We start from the raw sequence: 18,251 nt of genomic DNA on the forward strand, positions 1-18,251 counted from the left end.
AAAAAAATTGCTTTTTTTTGCTTACTGACAAGAAAACTTAAAAGGTAATTTTAAAAATGTAAATATGAACAATAAATAGTGCATGAAACATGGCAAATCTCATATTTCAATTATGTGGGTTTCCAAAACCATATATTTCCCATATAACAGCCTATAAACACAACTTTCCCAAACACCTACCTCTAGTGTCAGGAGGTTGAGGAAACAAACCTTACTTTTGGACATATCATACGACTCTGCATATATTTTACTAGTAGGCATGCATAAACTAAAATCCGGTCTTTGAACCATAGTAAGTATATGTTGTAAAGATGTTCTACGTGTAATAATACAAAAACTTGTGTATGATAGTCTGGTAGCGTGTATTTGAGGGATTTTTACTTGCAGCAGTTATCGACATGGGAGTAGTACCTGGAGGACTCACCAAAGAAGAAGACTGCTTTTGGTATTTTCTATTTGATGATATAAAACAAATGAATGAGCTCTATTTTCATCAAATTTAAAACTCAAGCAACCGATTAAATTTACACGAGCTTTACAATTTCTGATTTTTCCACTTCTGCCTGAAAATGTTTCCTCCAATAGCCCATATGGTAATGAAATCAAAGCCCTAGCGAAGATCAACCACATCAAACTTCAATTTGGGGTTCATGTAGACATGTGAACAGTGTTCATAAATTGGGCTTCCATCTGGACACTCCTCATGAGGATGAAACCCACGCTGTTGACAATTTCGAATCACAGACACACCAGCTGGATCGGATAGATGAAATATGCCATGTGGACTGCAATAGCATAGGAGATACATACCATAAATCAGTTGTCACACACACACAGGCGCACAAAAAATAAAAGAAAAACACACACACAAGAGGAAACTTGAATTGCTTCCCAACTTGAGGTTATTTGTCATTCCAAATGATAAACAATACTAGCCAAATCTTGTTCCTTTACATGGATTGGATAATGTGAGAGCCTTTGATGAGAAAAGAAAATCTACCTGGATGTATCCGTGGGGGCCATAACAATTGCAATTGCTTCTGGTAGCATGATCTAAGGAGAAACCACAAATAAAATCATTTAGTGAAAAGCAAAATAAATTATAGAACAGCATGTCATTGGAGTACGCAGAACAAGCGACCCCTGTGGAGATTGCCTCCCCCCTCCCCTGGAAGGGTGGAGGAAAAGGAAAGGTAAAGAAATTAAATTAGTAAGCGTCAAAAGGGCAAAACCCAATTATAATGGGGAATAATTGGACACCGCTGGGGAAAATTAAACCAATTAGGAAATAAATCATTTCAATTTTAGTCCTCTAATACCCGAAAATGGAACTGGCTATTTAGCAGGAAATATTCAGTCAACTATATCTTAATAATAAAAAAACGAATCTTGTATCCTGGCACCACTATGACATGTTAGATATGGAACAAATTTTTATGTGTTTGCAGTAAATTTACAATAATAAACATTTAAACTATTTTGCTTAAGTTAGTGCCTATGTGCGTGTAAAGGATAAAAGTTATCAAAAAACTAATAAACAAAGAAAATAATTTTAATAAAAAACAAAAAGGCACCATAAAAAAATGGAATATTTAGGCCCTATTTGGTAAATGCTTTGAAAAACAGTTTTTAAAAACTACTCTCTAATATTTTGTAAAACAAAAGTTTATTTAGGAACCTAGATGTTTTTAACCTATTTTTAATGTTTTTAAATATATTTTTTAAATAGTTTTTATATCTAGTGCTTTATTTTCAATCATTCTCCATATTTGTATAGTTATTTTTTAAAACAACCCTCAAAAAACAACTAAAAACAACTAAAAAATGTCCTCTAAAAACAACAATGGAACACATTTTTATGCGTTTGTAGTGAATTTACAATATTAAACATATAAAGTATTTTGCTTAAGTCAGTGCCCATGTGTGTGTAAAGGATAAAAGTTATCCAAAAAACTAATGAACAAAGAAAATTTTAATAATTCCTAAAAACAAACAGGCACCATAAGAAAATGGAATCTTTAAGCCTTATTTGGTAACAGTTTTTGAGAATGAATCTGAAAAACAATTTTTGAGAACCACTCTATAATGTTTTGTAGAACAAAAGTTCATTTGAAAACTTGAAATGTTTTTAACTTATTTTTAATGTTTTAAAATAGTTTTTGTATCTAGTGCTTTATTTTTAATCATTTTCCATGTTTGTATTATTATTTTTTAAAATGACCCCCCAAAAAACAAGTGAAAACAATTAAAAATAACTAAAAGACTCTGAAAACATAAAACAGTTTTCCGATTGGCAAACATGTTTTCCCTTTATTTTTTTGAAGAACAAAAAACTATTCTTGAAAATAGTTGCCAAATAAGACCTTGCTCTCTTCTGCAGACTTCTTAAACTAGATAAGGGTGAGGTCTAATTTTGGGTTCAAACAATTAAAACTTTAGAATCTATACATTTTCAGGAAATGATAATCAGAAAGTATTGTCGATTACCTGATATGAATAATGTGTGTGCAGATCAACTGATGACATGAAACAGGTCTGTGATGGGTGCGTCTGAAATCAAAATGATAATGAAAGAATGTTTAAATGATGAGTAGAATGAGACAGCTGCTTATAAAAGAAATTATGCCCATAAGTAAACCATGGATGGTAAAAGAAAAATACTGTGTCAATTATGTAATCTCTAAACTTAAATTGTCCATTAAGTAAGTTTGTCAGATATCAAAATTTGGGCTTTAAAGCACCCTTTTTTCATTAGTCATAATTATCTTAACTCATAGTGAAGGTTCCAATAGTAACAATGCAGCAGCACAGCATGTCAGCTTACTATGCATAGGCAAGAAAAATAGGAAACAATAGGATCGAATTCAAGATATGACACGATAAGAAAATTGCCATAAGGAAGGTTGTCCTACTGACATCTGGCTAATCAGTGATAATATGATAATATATAGCTGCTCAGAAGAGGAAATAATGGAACCATTGGAGGAATGGCTCTTTGATGTACGAAAAAGCAAGCAACTAGAAACATCTAAGTTCAACATATAAGAAAAGGGAAATAAAGAAGTTGGAAGGCTGAGAGAAGATCAAGCCATTGAGCATTTTAGAGGCATGGAGATGCATTAGAGTTTGGAGCTTTTGAGTCTTCAAAGTTGGGGTAGCCAAATAACAAAGCTTGCTGTGTTTTTAAAGAAAATGGGGTGGGATTCATGTTTTGCTCTTGCTTTATTGTGTTAGAAGACCAGCCAAATTCCTGTTGGTGAGGTTTCCTGACACCTCAAAATCCAAGTCCATTATAAAACAACTTGCCCAAACCACCCAATGGCCAAGTTGGGCCAGGTTGAATTTTTTTAACACAACTAAGTTAAAAGTCGTGATTGGATACTTACTTCAGCACTTATGACACTTCTCATTCTGTAGCTCAAAAGCACTAAAAGGGGAGGCAAACAGACAAAGGAGAAGAGAGGGAGGGAGAGAAGGTGTTAATTTTTATCCTACTGAATGGATATTTTCAAGATTATTTCTGTTGCTATTATGGAAACCATTGCCTGGTGGGAGATTTCAATCCACCAGATCCTCTTTTTTCCTTTGGAATTTCAGTTTCTTTTCAGTCAGATTGGCATCCATTGCTGCATTACTGATGCAAGAAATTCTTTTGAGCTTTTATGGAACCAACAAAACAAACCAATTCAATAAGCAGAAATGGATTTCTAAATGTGATAAAATTTTAATACTACTTCATATCCAGAAAGGCCGCCATTACTGTTTGAATCTGTAGGACCAATCAAGGATACTGAGACAAGTTAATAGTGCACCGTGCAGAGACTAGAATATATCAAATTAAATAAATAAAATTACCAACTACAAAGATAAAAGCTTTCTGCTTGGGTGTAAAGCAGATATTTATTTATTTATTATCATTATTATTTCAGTTTTAGTCGAGGCTCAGATTGGAACATAACAAGGGAACCAAAATAATAAGCTACAGCTAGAATAAGCACAACAATTAATATACAGAAACCATCAAGGCTATCAAAACACTTACATGAATCCATCCAAGAGGAAAAAGGGACAATTTGTCCTGGACCTCAAATATTTCTTCTTCATTCAACGTTTGACACTGAAAAAAAAAAAATGCTTCAGCATTGTAGCACTATTGGTAGCCAAATACAAATGAAAAAAATAATTAAAGGTCATATCCTGAAATTAATGAGATATTAAAGTCAAATTGCAGTGTTATCCATTAGACCATCTATTGATAGGGAAATAGTGAATCTTGTATTCCAAAACATAATTTGATGGTATTTAGAAACACCAAGACTTTATACACTGCTGAAAAATCCCATGCACTACCCATTTGGATTGCCACCCAGTTGCTTCAGAATTGTGATATCTGGTATTATCTTTTATTTCAGATTTCTTGGGCATTTTCTTGGTCCTTAATAGAAGTGCTTCTTAGATGGCATGGTTGAACTATCAGGAAAAACAGGAGAAAAGGAGAATTATCTTCCATTGGGTGGTCTAGTGCAACTGAGAAAGAGAGGGACAGAAGGACTTTTGTGGAGATTGAGTCTCCTCCACTCAAGCTCAATGTGTCGTTTCTTGAGGTGTTCCCAAGTGGATTATATTTCTAGTTGGAGTTGTTTTACCAGGTAAGGCTTTTAGGCTCCTCTTTTTCATTTTTTCTGCATAGTTTCTCTTTTCTCCCTAATAGGAGAAAAGTGTACTATATGTACATGAATATGTTTCCTTTGGCACTTTTAAAATCTAGAAAACCTAACTTCCCCCATATACATGTTCATAATCCAATTTCTCATCTCTCCATGTATGCCCTATGTACATGAATATGTTTCCTTTGACACTTCTTTAAATCTAGAAAACCTAACTTGCCCCATATACATGTGCATAATCCAATTTGTTACAATGCCATTTTCAGTTGTTCATTTGTTCAGAACTGATCATAACTGAAGCCAACAGGCTGGAAGATGAGGCTAATTAAAAAAAGAAAAGAAAAAAAAAAGATAAACATGCAGAAACAAAAAAAAATTAATAAATAAATAAATAAATACAACAGAACTGCATAAACCTAATTGTAAAGAATTGTCATCTTACAGAATCTGAAGTTGATTCCTGCTTTGGGATTATAAGCGTCGTGATATGGAAAACTCTGTTTTTCTACACCCAGATGAAATATAGAGAATAAATCACTTACATACACTTCCAGAATCCAGATAAACCTTTCATAATAAACAAATCAATTGCTCTTACCAGTGAGCCAGCAAGAACACCACAAGTTTCTAAATTTTTTTTTGTATTTGCCAGTGCTAATCTTAAGAAATCTTCCATCATACTAACTGGCTGCAATGCAAGCAAGAAAAAACTAGCATCACATCCATTAAAATAATTATTCAAAAAAGAATGTTAAAATGGCCATAGGCAAGAACAAATAGGGCAACTGTTTTCCAAGGATTAGAACAGGTAGCTTACAATGTGCAAATGTTGATAAGAATTAGAACTAGGCATCCCATGCTGAGAAGTTGCAGGTCCAGGTCGTGGATCTGCAACTTTTGATGGCGGAATTGGATGGCAGTCCTGCTGGATTTGAGCAAGAACAGGAGGAGGAGAAGGCTGCCTGATGTTGCCCAAGGGGAAATTATCATCCCTCTCTTCAATAGTAAACTGAGGTGACTCCTCAGAAGGGCATAACCATCTACCATCATCCAAGGAAAGCACTGACTCCATAGGAGATCTATCGCCTCCCAGATCACTATCTTTTATTGTTGCAAGATCATATTGTTCATCCTGACTAGTGCTATTGACATAGGTAACACCAAACCAAAAAAAAAAAAAAAATGTTACCATGGGCCACAATTTAGAAAGACAAATGAAATAATAAGTATCAAGGGCAGATTAGATGTTATAAATTTAAAAGAATCTCGAATCCAGTGGAAAATTATGAAAAAACACATACAACAGAACAAGTAGAGATTTGAACATTTAAATAGGAGCACATGAGTTAATCAGAAATGCGCACCCTAAATTTTCAGTAGAAGTTAAGTCGGTATTACTTGGATACTGAATCTGCAATAAACAATAAAATTATTCAATTAATGGAGTTTTCAGCTTATTAAAAAAAGAGATAAATAAAAATAATAATTGCAAACACAATAATGTTACCTTTATCTCCGCACTAGGGCCCAGCCACTGACCCCTAAGACCATTGGGGCCTAAAAATGAGTGTCTGGATAAAGTCTCTTTCTTAGGAAGAGGTAGACTCAGAGACCTGTACAATGTTAAGAATAATTATGACCTGTAATCCAAATTGACTTGCTATGGTTAACAGTCTTGTATCTTTGAATGGCGAAAGAAGCATTAAACAATAATTTTGTTCAGGTGAGAATCATTGAACAATATTACTCACAACTTCTGAAACTGCTTGTCAACCTGCATGGGATTTGATGATAAAACTTGAGTATGATCATTTTTATATTTCCATGAAATCTGAGGTGCTCGGCTGACTGCCTGCAGCCAAATAAAAAAATAAGATAAAATTGAAAAACAAAAAAAATATACATACATACATACTATATATATATATATATATATATAGAGAGAGAGAGAGAGAGAGAGAGAGAGAGAAACAAAACAAAAAATAATATTAAAAAGCAATAAAACATGGAAAACAAAATATTTTGCCTAGAAATGAACATAGACTTTCAAAAGAACTTTATATAAACTAGAAATCCCCTGCTAGTGGCTGCAACCAGAAGCAGAGGAAGATGCTAGAATTTAATTAAGGCTTCAAAAGAACTTTATATACACTAGAAATCCCCTGCTAGTGGCTGCAACCAGAAGAAAAGGAAGACGCCTAGAATTTAATTAAGGCTTCAAAAGAACTTCATATAAACTAGAAATCCCTTGCTGACAGGATGCAACCAAAAAAAAATGAAAAAAAATAATGGAAGAAGAAGAGGAAGAGGCTATGGAAGAAAACAAGACATTATGAGAAGAATAAAAAGAAAGCTTCCTAAGAATTCTTATCATACATAAACTGATCACATACCAGACACTGGATGAAAAATGAATGATTTAAAAATAGAATCATGGACTTAAAGAAACCACGAGTTTTAAATGACATAATGGACTTTGAATAAGAGCTAAACAATGCATCGAGTAAATTTTCCATTCACACCATTAACATGTTAATAGGAAATTTGTTTGGTTCGCACCTGCTTATTATCAAAGCTGGGGAAAGGTTTCTTATTTACAGGGGGCCATTGTGAAGATATCTCTGAATCATATGGAGTCCTTTCCAAGACATCAATTTGCTGCTGTTGAGATACTGTGTGAGCTTTGTTCAGTTCATTCACTTGACGTTGAAATTCAGGCTTCAAAGATTCTAGCTCATCTAGCACAGCTAACAATTTCTGGAATTAAAATGTCCAAAAGACGCCTTATGACCATATTTTGAATTAGAAATGGAGAAACTACAAGAACTAGCACCCAAAATATCATCGTAATGATAGTTCTTTCTTCTGCTATTTTGAACCTATAAAAAGAGAAACCACGAGAACTAGCATAACTCACCTTCCTATAAATTGCTCTTTCTTTTGGAAGCAAAACCTGGTAGTCTCGATGAAATGGTATAGTCTCGGACAACAAACTGGGAAAAATCAGGAAAAAGATTAAAGATATGAAATTTATGCTATAAACTATCAACATGGAGACGTGTTGGCAGTATTTTAAACTAACAATATGGAGAGAAGTGTTGGCAGTATTTTGCTTTCATTACCTCGAAAACCTAAGAAGTATGATATACAAGTCTATAAGATTCTTCTCCTCTCGATAAACACTCGCCTGAATATAAAAACATACAATGACAAAAAATGGTTTTAAGTCAAAAACAGGTAACATCAGTATGAGATACTACAGTGCCAAGCTAAATCTGTGTCTGTAATGTGGTTGACAAGCTTCCATGTAAGAAGATATAGAAGAATAAAGCACCTTAAAGGCTCAATATGCCTTTAAAAGTCATCACTCACTTTAGAGTGAGGACCAAATGATTACACATCCTGATATAAGAAAAAAGATCCTTTTTTCTTCAAATAGAAAAATGTTTATAATCATTTCTAAGATTTATACACAGCACATGAGCATAGCAGTTCAAGAATGAATGGTCACTAATCAATTAACACTTCATATGTTACATTCACAATTGTTCATATTATATCATGCACTTAAGGTTTATTTTATATAATGAGAAATAAATAGGAAAAACATATTGAATCACTCATAAATTGTATTTTCACAGCTGTTGACTCATCAACTGTATATCATTCTCCTATTCTCTGTATCAAGCATCATATCATATCATAAAAAAGTACTATAGGTTTTATTTTATATAATGAGAAATAAACAGGGAAAATCATATCAGATCACACATAAATTGCAAGAATGAAATATTAATTCATATATAACCAATTTCATGAAAGTAAGATTAAAAGAGGTAAATATAGGCATCGATATTACACATATAAACGTTGGACACTAAAGTTTTCATGCAAATAATTTCACAAACTATGACATCTGTAGGAGAGCCAAAACAATTCCCTTTTTTGCCTCCATTTTCCTTTATTTACATTTGTCCACAATGCAGTTAATGGGAATGTGTGTCTACTGTGGTGCTTTTCTTGCCACCATGAGGAGATTTCAATTAGTTATGAAGAAGGAAGTCCTGGCATGTAAATGTAGACTACATGTGGTGGTATGTATCCATGGGCTACCCTGACAATTTTACACATAGGCATTCATCAATTTTAAACATATACAAATGCTGGAAACTAGAGTTTTTCGGCAAAACACAACATTTTAATGCAAGGATTTATTTCAAAATCCACATTAAATTTTCTAAACTTTGGGCTAAATTTTTTATCCCGTGTTCCAACTAATTTGCTAATAGAATATGTGCGTCCCAAAAGTTCCAAATTCCTAGAAGTCCCTAACCGATATACTAACTATAATTATATACAAGTATACATCCATACATGTATAGATTTTCAATATATGTATGTATGTGCAATAGTTAAGGCTCTAACTTTTCAATACCCCAAAAAAAGGAAAAGAAATATTTTTTTTTAAAAAAAAGGATAGAAATAAGAACTGATGTACTAATCAAAGCATCCATCCACCATTATCCACATTGAAATACTTGAATACACCAACACGTTATTCATTAGAATAATAAGTACATGTATGTATCTATCTACCATGTGTGCCTTTAAGAATCATGTACAGTAAAACCCCTATAAAATAATACCCTTAGGACCAAGAGAAATTATTATCTTAACAGGGTTATTGATTTATAGATAAATGAATATTTATTATTTTAAAGAGAGCTAGTTTTATGTTTTGAATATACAATACTTGTATATGTAAGGCTTATAAATCCAAAAACAATGGATTTTGTCAAAAGTTAATACATAGAAGCCTTAAAGACATTAAAAAAGAGGTGATTATTAATTGTAAAAGATAGAAAACCTTCTAAAAGGAGAAGATGTATTGTTAAAACTTAATGCTCAAAAAGATAAAAATGTTTCAAGTATACGATGATTAGCTATTTTTTATTTACTTCATCAATTATACATTTAGCAAGGTTATTTAATTTAGTACATGGGCCCAAGTTAGAACCAGAAGACACTATTATTTAAATGAGGCTATTAATTTGTCAAACATTTATTTATCAAGGTTTTACTATATAGTGCTTTCATGTCGGTTTATTCTCTCTTCCTTTATAACCTTAAAATACATTTTTAAGTCATTGATATGATCATCTTCTTTAGAAAAAAATTAAATTATGATTTTTCTTTAAAAATAATTAAAAGGTAAGTAAAGGTGCTTGCATCAAAGTTTGGCATATCATATGCAACATTTTTTTTATGGATAAAAAGGGCAATATTATAAATAGAAACGCCAAAAGAGCTTCCCAAAGTACACAGAAAGTATACAAAGAACACCTAAAAGTGCCACCCGAAAAATAGAGAGGAATGACAAAGAGAGAAGGCATATCATAGGCAACATATCCTATATTGTCTACATATTATAAATTTATAAGATACAATTATGTGTGTTTTGCATAAAATAAAATAAAAAAGTGGTGGGGAGGCTCATATGATATATACATAATAGTAAGTTTTCGACAGTTACACCTATATTTTCCATTTTCAACAACACTGAAAATATTATTGCCAATCAATTTTCTGCACCCAATGAAGTAGACATGATCATTTAAAACAGAACAAAAAAAAAAAAAAAGGAACAAAAGAAATAAAGCAATTAGGTAACTACCATAGGAAAAGAAATAGTTAGAACTCCACCCATCAGAAAAAAATGGATAGCTTCCAAGATGCTAAAGGCAGCCTCATGACTCACTCACATTTTTTTTGTTTTAATAGGTAGCCTCATGACTCACTTACAATCTTCGTAGTTGGATGTATAAACACCTCAAGAGGAATATTACAAGTTTACAACCACTGTCCTTAAATGTGTTGTCTTTAACTGCAAACCAACTCAATTGGACTCGAGAATCATATGGGTATGGGCTACAAAATTCGTTTTTTTTTTTCTCACTTATCCTTCTCTTCTCATCTGCATTTATTTCCTCTAAACCCCAGCAGTCTAGCTAAATCTTGCATCCAAAATGAGGCACATATTGCCCGGATTTTCACCAACCTACAATCATCCAATTTGTTTGTAATGAAAAACCTAGACAGATATATATATATATATATATATATATATATATAGAGAGAGAGAGAGAGAGAGAGAGAGAGAGAGAGAGATGCAGCAAGAAAATGAATTCAAGCTTGTCAGTTGTATAATTTTTTTTCAATCATAGGGCAAAAACCAAAATTGATAAGGCATGGAGGTATCACCACTCTTAATTCTCTAACTAAGAACAGATAGAAAGAAAACAAATGAATCATTACCAACTCCAAAACCCTAATCAAACACGACACTGACAAATTCAGCTCTATCACAGCGAAATCAGCCACACATTAATCAATCATAGGGCAAACCAAAATTCCAACCTCAATTACGAAGAAAAAGAGAGCATCGGATGTCAAATTGACGAAATAATTTGCACCTGTTTGATTAGATTATCCGCGATCCTATAGTAATAACGGAGAGGAATCCGATCATCGACATCAACCCTCCGAGTGATCGAGTTAACGTTGAATGGTCTCTCCAGTGGCTTCATTTTTCAGGGAGAACGCCCGGAGGCCTCCAATTTCCGATGAACTTTCCGGCCACAGTTTAGATCGCTGCGTAAAAAACGTGTCTGCAAAGCAAAGATCGTCTCCGGCTTTTCGTTTTTATAAGAAGGTGAGTTTCGGCTTCTATGTCGACATGGTGTTAAAAGAGATGGGGTTTATTTCAAAAGTGTGGGCCAATGATATCGTAGCACATCATGGTGAGGGCAGGATACTCGTGGCACTTGATTAGTATGTAAGGGTACTTTGGTAAATTGGTCTGTACATTTTTCCTCGAAATATCTTGAAAAATAACTCTAAAAAATTTGTTGAAATATAAAAAATAATTTTTTTCAACTCAACGAAAGTAGTATTCTTTTACTTACGATGAAAAAATAATCAAAATATTTTTCACATTTTTAATTATTTCTTTAGAAATTGCAAACATTCAAATTTATTTTCAAAGCAATTTCTAATTTCTATGAACAAATTTAAGATTTTAAAATATATTATTTTGATTTTAAAATATATTTGTAATTTGATTCCATTATTTTATATTTTGATTTATATTTTTTTATAATATATACTCTAATTCATAGTGTATTTTTATGGTAGTTTAAACTTTAAAGTTTAAACAAATCAAATTGAAGCTGGAATTAGAAGTAGGATTCCAAATGCATGGAGTAAATTTGCCAAGAGGCTGTTAGAAAATACGAGTTGAAAACTAGAAAATTGGAAACATACAGTGACCATGAAAATCAAAGGGAATTTATACAATAGAGATCAATTCTTCACTGAAATCCAGCGATTACTCCGCGAGCCATAGCTTGATGTTAGCAAGGTAGCATAGAGGAGCTCGTTCCACGAGTCTGGAACCCCAGGAAGGCACCAGTGGCTGCAGTCTTGAACCATTTCGTTACTCCTTGACGCCTCCGGCTGTCGAAAGATGGAGGGATGCCCGTCTTTCCTGTAGTCTGTCATTTTCGTAATGTTGAGATACAACACCGGTGTTATCATCTCTGCTATCACTGACTCAAGGGTCCTCATCATCCATGGATATGGCGAAAGCTGGGTCTCGTTTGTTATCGGCCGCGTCTCGCCGTCGCAGTTCCCACAGGAATTCCACTGCCCACCTCTGCAACTCCACCGTCAAGCACAATCCCATCACTGGTATGCCACCATGAAAATTCCGATGGAAAGGAGAGAGAATGAGATTAATTATATACCTGAAATGAGAAGCTGAGAATCCCCGGAAGAACACCCTGGTGCGGTTAGAGTCGATGTTGGCGTCGACCCATTGCGCCCATGTCCTTAAGGCTTTGGTGTATGCTTCTGTCACTTCTAGCTTGTTGTACACATGCTTGCCCTCCTGGAAGTAATTCTGGCTGAAATGGGGAAGAAAATATGAACTTTTTCTGAGAAGAAAGAACCGGAATCATTGATGAAAATTCAATGTTGGAGACCTAGAACAGAGTAGATGATCGTACCCTCTGTAGGTTTTCTGGTGCGTCCACCAGTGGCCTGTGTTGAAGACGATTATATCAGCGTCTCTGTACTTGGAGGAAGAATCTTGGATCACGTCGAGCCTGAGTGTCGCTCTTAGAGTTCTACTTATAGTTTCTTGTACGAGGAATGGTGATCTGACGAAGTCGATTGAGCATTTATAGTCCTACAGAATTGCAAGAACATAAACATTGGTTAAAGCTACTGCAAATTTTTTAGTTTAATAATAATGAAAATTGTGTCTCTGATTTTTCTTCTTTATCCTACATTTTTCTCAGCAGGTAAACGGATTCTTACCAGGAATCTAAACGAATAGAACCCCTGAGTTCTGAACTCCCGCTTCCCCGAGACTTCAAAGACTCTGCTCTTATCCACCAATGACTCTCTCAAAGCACAGACCAGCGATTCCCACATGTTCCGATTCAAGGAGTCGCCGACGAACATCAGCCTTTTCCCTCTCAACATCTTCAACATTTTCCTCCCATCAAACCTGGATTAAATTGATTTAAACCCATATATAAGATCGTAACATATTGCATAAAATTGATCAAGAATTCGATTTCCCACCTTGGGATCTGGCACCCCTGTGGCTTCCACCGGAAACGGAGATAATCGGAATCCGGCCGGCCGTTCTTGAAGCAGTTGAAGGCGTCGTCGATGTACGGACAAGACCCAGGTGGGTAAACCGGCTCAGAATCATCCAAAACCCAGTTACCATCAAAGATGTCACAAGAACTGAGGTCACCCACTGCATCAGACTCGCTGTTTCTTGGACTCTTCCGGGTTTCTTTGACTGCTGAGAGTGAAGCGCCCTCAGTGCGAGTCCCATGTGAGTTGGACACGAGATGAGCGCAGAAAGTGGTGGGCGAGGCGCGGTTTGAGGTGGGGAGAAGACGAGAAACGAGAGTTTCAGCGGCCACGACCGGCGAGGTATCGGCGAAGGTTGCTGAGAAGAAGAAGAAGAAAGAAAGAATGCGAAGTGACCCTACAAAGAAGTGGGTTCTGGGGGGTGAAATAGGGAAGGAAAGGGTTCTTGGAGCGTGTAGGGGAGTGGAGAAGAGGTTCTTGAGAGACGCCATTGGAGAAGAAAGTGAAACCAACCGTGGAAAAATGGGTTTCTTTGTGCTTTGTATGGAGGATGCTGCATTGGTGGTTTTGCTTCGTTTGAAAGACGAGAGGCGGTTGAAGCCTTGGAGGTGGTGGGACTCGGCGAGGGAATTTTAGGATCGGGTTAAATGTACAGTGGGCATGTTTTCCTGGTTTTTTTTTAATTAATAATTAAAATTTATTTATTTTATTATGAAGGAGAATTTACTCATTAAATTAATTAAGGCCTTTAAAACAAAAAAAAAAAAAAAAACCGTTGCCTGAGCTTTCATATTAATATATTTTTTTAATATATAAATTCTTTTAATAAAATTACACAAATACCTCAAAAAAAATATTTTTGGCATACTATCAATTAAAAAGACTCAAACTTTAGGTGTTGACTATCTGTAACAATCAATATTAGATAAATTTAGTCGATTATAAATATTTTTTGAAAACTTTTTTTAAAAATAATTAATTTTTAAGCTGAATATGAGGTATTTTAAGGAAGCTTTTTAGATTATTTTAAGGAATATTTGAAAATATGAAGATTATTTAAGGAACTTTTGGTTAAAACTAATTTTCATATTTGAATTCCTAATCATAATTTTGTTTTTAATTCACTCCAAGTTTCTCACAAGGCATAATCACAATTAGGTTCATTGATACAATTACAACTTCATCATGCACAATGTCATAAATTAAGCCTGCAATTCACCTCTTAGTCCATCACTCCAAGCCAGGTTACAATGGATGATTTTTCCCTTCCTTTTTTTTTTCTTTCTTTTTCTCTTACAACACAAAGGTGTTTAACATTAATATTTCTAACATAATGCTAGCAAATTACTTCCATATTCTAGGCATCTCTCCACCATTTCAACCACATCAGCTGTAAGTATCAGAAGAATGTATCAAATCAGCAAACCACATCCTATAATCATCGGCATAAACCCGAAAAGGATCGATTTGCCAGCCTTGTTTGCACTGTTTTCGTCAGCCTCGATGTGCTCAGCCACATTGAAGTCACCTGTTCAAGGAACAAGCCAGCTTATGATGCTTGGAATTTGGCAGTCGTCAACCTAAAGGATAGAAGAAGGATGTTTTTCAAGAGCTATACCTCTTTCACTGGTGTAGCTGCATCCTGCCTGGAGGGTCTCCCTTACGTCCTGTATCGTGGCTTTATTGTAAAAAAAAAAGTTTGATAATATGTTGCCAATGCAGGTGAGCACAAGGTGAGTCTCTTCCAGGCACGGTCCGTTGCAGTATTGATCAGTATATTCAGGTGGGACGTTGATGTTTCCTCTCTCGTTTAATCTATAAGATTCCTCACAGCTGCTGTAGATCTGGGATTTGTTCCAAACAGGCAAAGAATTCATATACCAAACTAACTGATGAGAAGGTTTCTCAGTAGATAACATTACCCACCAAGCAAAGATCATAAACAAAAGCAAGCACATAAAGTTTCTATCAGAATTGGCGTTGAGTTGTATTATAGATGTAGTACTCGCAAAAAAATCACTTACGAACTTGTCATTGAAACAGAGCAAGGCTTTTGCTACAATCTGAGCTGGGTCTCCATCTACGGCACCTGTTTGAGGAATATCATGACCATCTACAGAACCTGTTTCAGGCAGATCTTCATGTGCATTCCCTGTTAATGACCAGAGTGGCAATCAATACTGATGTTGATAAACCAGAAAAGCAAAACGCAAGGAAAGACTTGTTTCACCATTATTTACCGAATTTGAAACCAAAAAAAGAGACATAAACCAGAGCAACAAGTAGCACCCAACATTTGGTGGTAACTGAGAATGCCATTACAGAAGCTTGAGGACAAGTTGAGCTCATGGAGCAGAGACTGAGATTGTAAATGATCAGAAGAATTTAATAATAGGCATTAAAGTTTGTTTGGTAAATGGAATTGGGAAAGGAAACCCACTTGGTGGTCTGTTCTATATTTTGGGCAAGAAATGGAGGAAGGGCAAAGACTAGCAGTGAGAGGGCAGTTGGAGTGCAAGCCACCAACTTCTACTTACTGTGGACTTTCTCCTTTGAGTGTCAGAAACTAAACCTAAAGTTATTCTTGTCTCTCACACTTCCATTACTAGTTCGATTTACTCCATCATTCAAGTAATTCCAGGCAAGGCGTCACGCCAAAGCTCATTTTAATTTCTTATAGAACTTGGAAAGTGCTATACATCATCAATACGACTTGAGCAACTATGATCAACTACACTAAGAATATACCCAGAAAAAGACTTGAGGACTAGGATACCTCCTCCTGACAGGCTTAAGATTACGACCTAATGGACAGGTGACCAAGCAGAAGGTTTACCAAATCTGGTGTCACATATATTTTGTAGAAGCAGGTACACCAGTCTGGAAGATGCATTACAGCTCAGTGAATCAATGGAAAATAGCCAGTATCTAGGCTAAGAATAAGCGATTCTGCAAGCAACTTGTATGGTCAAAATAAGTGTTAATCTATAGATCATGTTGTATGATAGTCCTTACAACCATGACCGACAACGGTGCCTCAAGATGATATTGTTGGTGTGAGTCATTAGAATTACTAGGTTATTGAAATTGTAACTATAGAAATCCCTTAATTCAAGGGTCAACCATCAGTTTAGCCGAAGATATTGTATAGGCTAAGTATAGCATCCTAAATTATCTCCCTGTATCTCTATATCTTGACATTGAATCAAAGAAAAAAATAGAAAGTTTTTTTGCAATTTGACATGGTATCAGAGCATGGTCGTGGGTTTCCTGTGACTTGACCATAGAAGGAGACCCAAACTACTCAGAATCCATGGCAGAATCCACCGAACTGATACAACCACCAAACACGACAACTGAATCCATCCTTGACAACCAAGATGACAGAGGTTCTGTCAAGGGCCCAAGCCTCATCACCATTACCCTTCACTGATTCCCCAACAGTACTAGGCATCAAGTTAGATGGTTCTAACTATGCCTTATGGTCCCAGGTTGTTGAGATGTATATCTCAGGCAAAAACAAATTGGGATACATCAATGGAGACTTACCACAACCATTAGAGACAGATCCATCCTTTCAAAAATGGCAGAGAATGCTATAGTGAAGGGGTGGTTGATCAACTCGATGGAATCCTTCTTAGTCGGGAACTTCATTCGCTTCCCGACTGCCAAGCAGGTTTGGGATTCTATTACTACAACATACTTTGATGGATCCGACACATCACAAGTTTATGATCTCCGAAGGCGTGTAACTCGGATGCGGCAAGGAGGTGAATCCATTGAAAAATACTACAATGATCTACAAGGTTTGTGGCGCAAGATTGACTTTCGTCGCCCTAACCCGATGGAGTGTGCAGCGGATATACAAAAATATAACTCCATCCTGCAAGAGGAAAGAGTTTATATTTTTCTGGATGGGTTAGATGATTGACTTGATAATATTCGAAGTGATGTTCTTCAGTTGAAGCCCTTTCCTACTGTTGAGCAGGCCTATGCACATGTTAAAAGGGAAGATACTCGCCAAGTTGTGATGGCATCTAGGGTCGAGAATGCCTCTAGCAGTGCTGCCATGGCCACTAAAGGGGTTAAACCTGGTCAACCACAAACTTTGGTGAAGTTGGGGTCATCAACCAAAACTAAGTGCCAAACTAATGAGGGAAAGTGTACTCATTGTGGCAATACCCAACACACTCGAGACACCTGCTTCAAACTACATGGGTACCCCGACTAATGGCATGAGTTGCAAGCCTAGAAAAAGAAGGATAACACAATGGCTAAGAAAGGCACGGGTCAAGCTGTTGTGGTCATTGTTGAGCCCCAGTTATCACTCATTCCCATGGTTGATTCTTCTACTATAGTCAACGATCGAGGTAATTGTGGACAAGTTTTGTGTAGCTCCAACACTTGAAATAATGGTGTCTAGATCATTTACTTAGGGGCCACGGATCACATGACCTTTGACCCGAGTGACTTTTCTCATACAACACAACCACAACGAGTTTGCATTGCTAATGCCAATGGGGTGGCATATCCTATCACAGGGGCTAGAACAGTGCCCATTTCACCCTCTCTTTCACTCACTCACACGCTTCTTGTTCCATATTTATCAAACAAACTGATGTCAACAAGTTAAGTTACTGAAGAACTTAATTGTGTAGTATTAATATATCCTGCATTTTGTCTTCTTCAGGATATTCTCAGCAAGGAGATCATTAGGCATGGTACTAAGTAATGGAGGCTCTATTACTTCGATGATTTCAGCCCGAGAAAGGCAAATCACATGCAAACTCAGGTCGGTAGCAAGGAAAGACAAATTTGTTTATGGCATCGTCGTTTAGGGCATCCATCCTTTGGTTATTTACGACACTTATTTCCAGATTTATTTTTACATTTACCGAATATAGACTTTAAATG

General features: G+C 35.5%; 3 protein-coding genes across 3 annotated transcripts; all 3 read right to left on the minus strand.

Moving 5' to 3' along the window:
- Positions 1 to 420: 420 nt before the first annotated feature.
- On the minus strand, positions 421 to 11,450 carry LOC100243131 (AMSH-like ubiquitin thioesterase 3). The gene is made up of 14 exons (XM_003631893.4): positions 11,141 to 11,450; positions 7,790 to 7,854; positions 7,585 to 7,660; positions 7,227 to 7,424; positions 6,419 to 6,519; positions 6,175 to 6,280; positions 6,032 to 6,078; positions 5,485 to 5,809; positions 5,266 to 5,355; positions 5,110 to 5,172; positions 4,043 to 4,117; positions 2,488 to 2,550; positions 1,001 to 1,053; positions 421 to 785 (listed from the first exon to the last, which is right to left on the minus strand). The coding sequence occupies exons 1-14, from the start codon at positions 11,252 to 11,254 to the stop codon at positions 611 to 613; spliced, it is 1,551 nt and encodes a 516-aa protein (XP_003631941.2). The 5' UTR covers positions 11,255 to 11,450; the 3' UTR covers positions 421 to 610.
- A 440-nt stretch (positions 11,451 to 11,890) lies between these two features.
- On the minus strand, positions 11,891 to 13,984 carry LOC100246507 (protein trichome birefringence-like 4). Its single transcript, XM_002271857.4, has 5 exons — positions 13,317 to 13,984; positions 13,047 to 13,239; positions 12,734 to 12,915; positions 12,473 to 12,631; positions 11,891 to 12,381 (listed from the first exon to the last, which is right to left on the minus strand). The coding sequence occupies exons 1-5, from the start codon at positions 13,826 to 13,828 to the stop codon at positions 12,030 to 12,032; spliced, it is 1,398 nt and encodes a 465-aa protein (XP_002271893.1). The 5' UTR covers positions 13,829 to 13,984; the 3' UTR covers positions 11,891 to 12,029.
- Positions 13,985 to 14,530: 546 nt separating this feature from the next.
- Positions 14,531 to 15,714, minus strand: LOC100241383 (uncharacterized). The gene is made up of 4 exons (XM_002276002.4): positions 15,578 to 15,714; positions 15,362 to 15,489; positions 14,956 to 15,181; positions 14,531 to 14,865 (listed from the first exon to the last, which is right to left on the minus strand). Exons 1-4 carry the CDS (start codon positions 15,684 to 15,686, stop codon positions 14,750 to 14,752), a joined length of 579 nt encoding a protein of 192 aa, XP_002276038.2. The 5' UTR covers positions 15,687 to 15,714; the 3' UTR covers positions 14,531 to 14,749.
- Positions 15,715 to 18,251: the final 2,537 nt, after the last annotated feature.

Source organism: Vitis vinifera, chromosome 5, assembly GCF_030704535.1.
Source record: "Vitis vinifera cultivar Pinot Noir 40024 chromosome 5, ASM3070453v1".
NCBI classification, from domain to species: Eukaryota; Viridiplantae; Streptophyta; class Magnoliopsida; order Vitales; family Vitaceae; genus Vitis; species Vitis vinifera.

What these genes read in the sequence shown, in the direction of transcription:
- LOC100243131 (XM_003631893.4), bottom strand. Translation starts at nt 11,254, where the DNA reads ATGAAGCCACTGGAGAGACCATTCAACGTTAACTCGATCACTCGGAGG. An exon ending in CCAGCTTTGATAATAAGCAG is followed by an intron (nt 6,520 to 7,226) that starts GTGCGAACCAAA and finishes ATTTGGCTGCAG; the next exon opens with GCAGTCAGCCGAGCACCTCA. An exon ending in GTGTTCTTGCTGGCTCACTG is followed by an intron (nt 5,173 to 5,265) that starts GTAAGAGCAATT and finishes ATCTGGGTGTAG; the next exon opens with AAAAACAGAGTTTTCCATAT.
- LOC100246507 (XM_002271857.4), bottom strand. Translation starts at nt 13,828, where the DNA reads ATGGCGTCTCTCAAGAACCTCTTCTCCACTCCCCTACACGCTCCAAGA. An exon ending in CAGGGGTGCCAGATCCCAAG is followed by an intron (nt 13,240 to 13,316) that starts GTGGGAAATCGA and finishes AATTTAATCCAG; the next exon opens with GTTTGATGGGAGGAAAATGT. An exon ending in CACCAGAAAACCTACAGAGG is followed by an intron (nt 12,632 to 12,733) that starts GTACGATCATCT and finishes TCCCCATTTCAG; the next exon opens with CCAGAATTACTTCCAGGAGG.
- LOC100241383 (XM_002276002.4), bottom strand. Translation starts at nt 15,686, where the DNA reads ATGAGCTCAACTTGTCCTCAAGCTTCTGTAATGGCATTCTCAGTTACC. An exon ending in TTTTTTTGGTTTCAAATTCG is followed by an intron (nt 15,490 to 15,577) that starts GTAAATAATGGT and finishes GGTCATTAACAG; the next exon opens with GGAATGCACATGAAGATCTG. An exon ending in CAGCTACACCAGTGAAAGAG is followed by an intron (nt 14,866 to 14,955) that starts GTATAGCTCTTG and finishes TTCCTTGAACAG; the next exon opens with GTGACTTCAATGTGGCTGAG.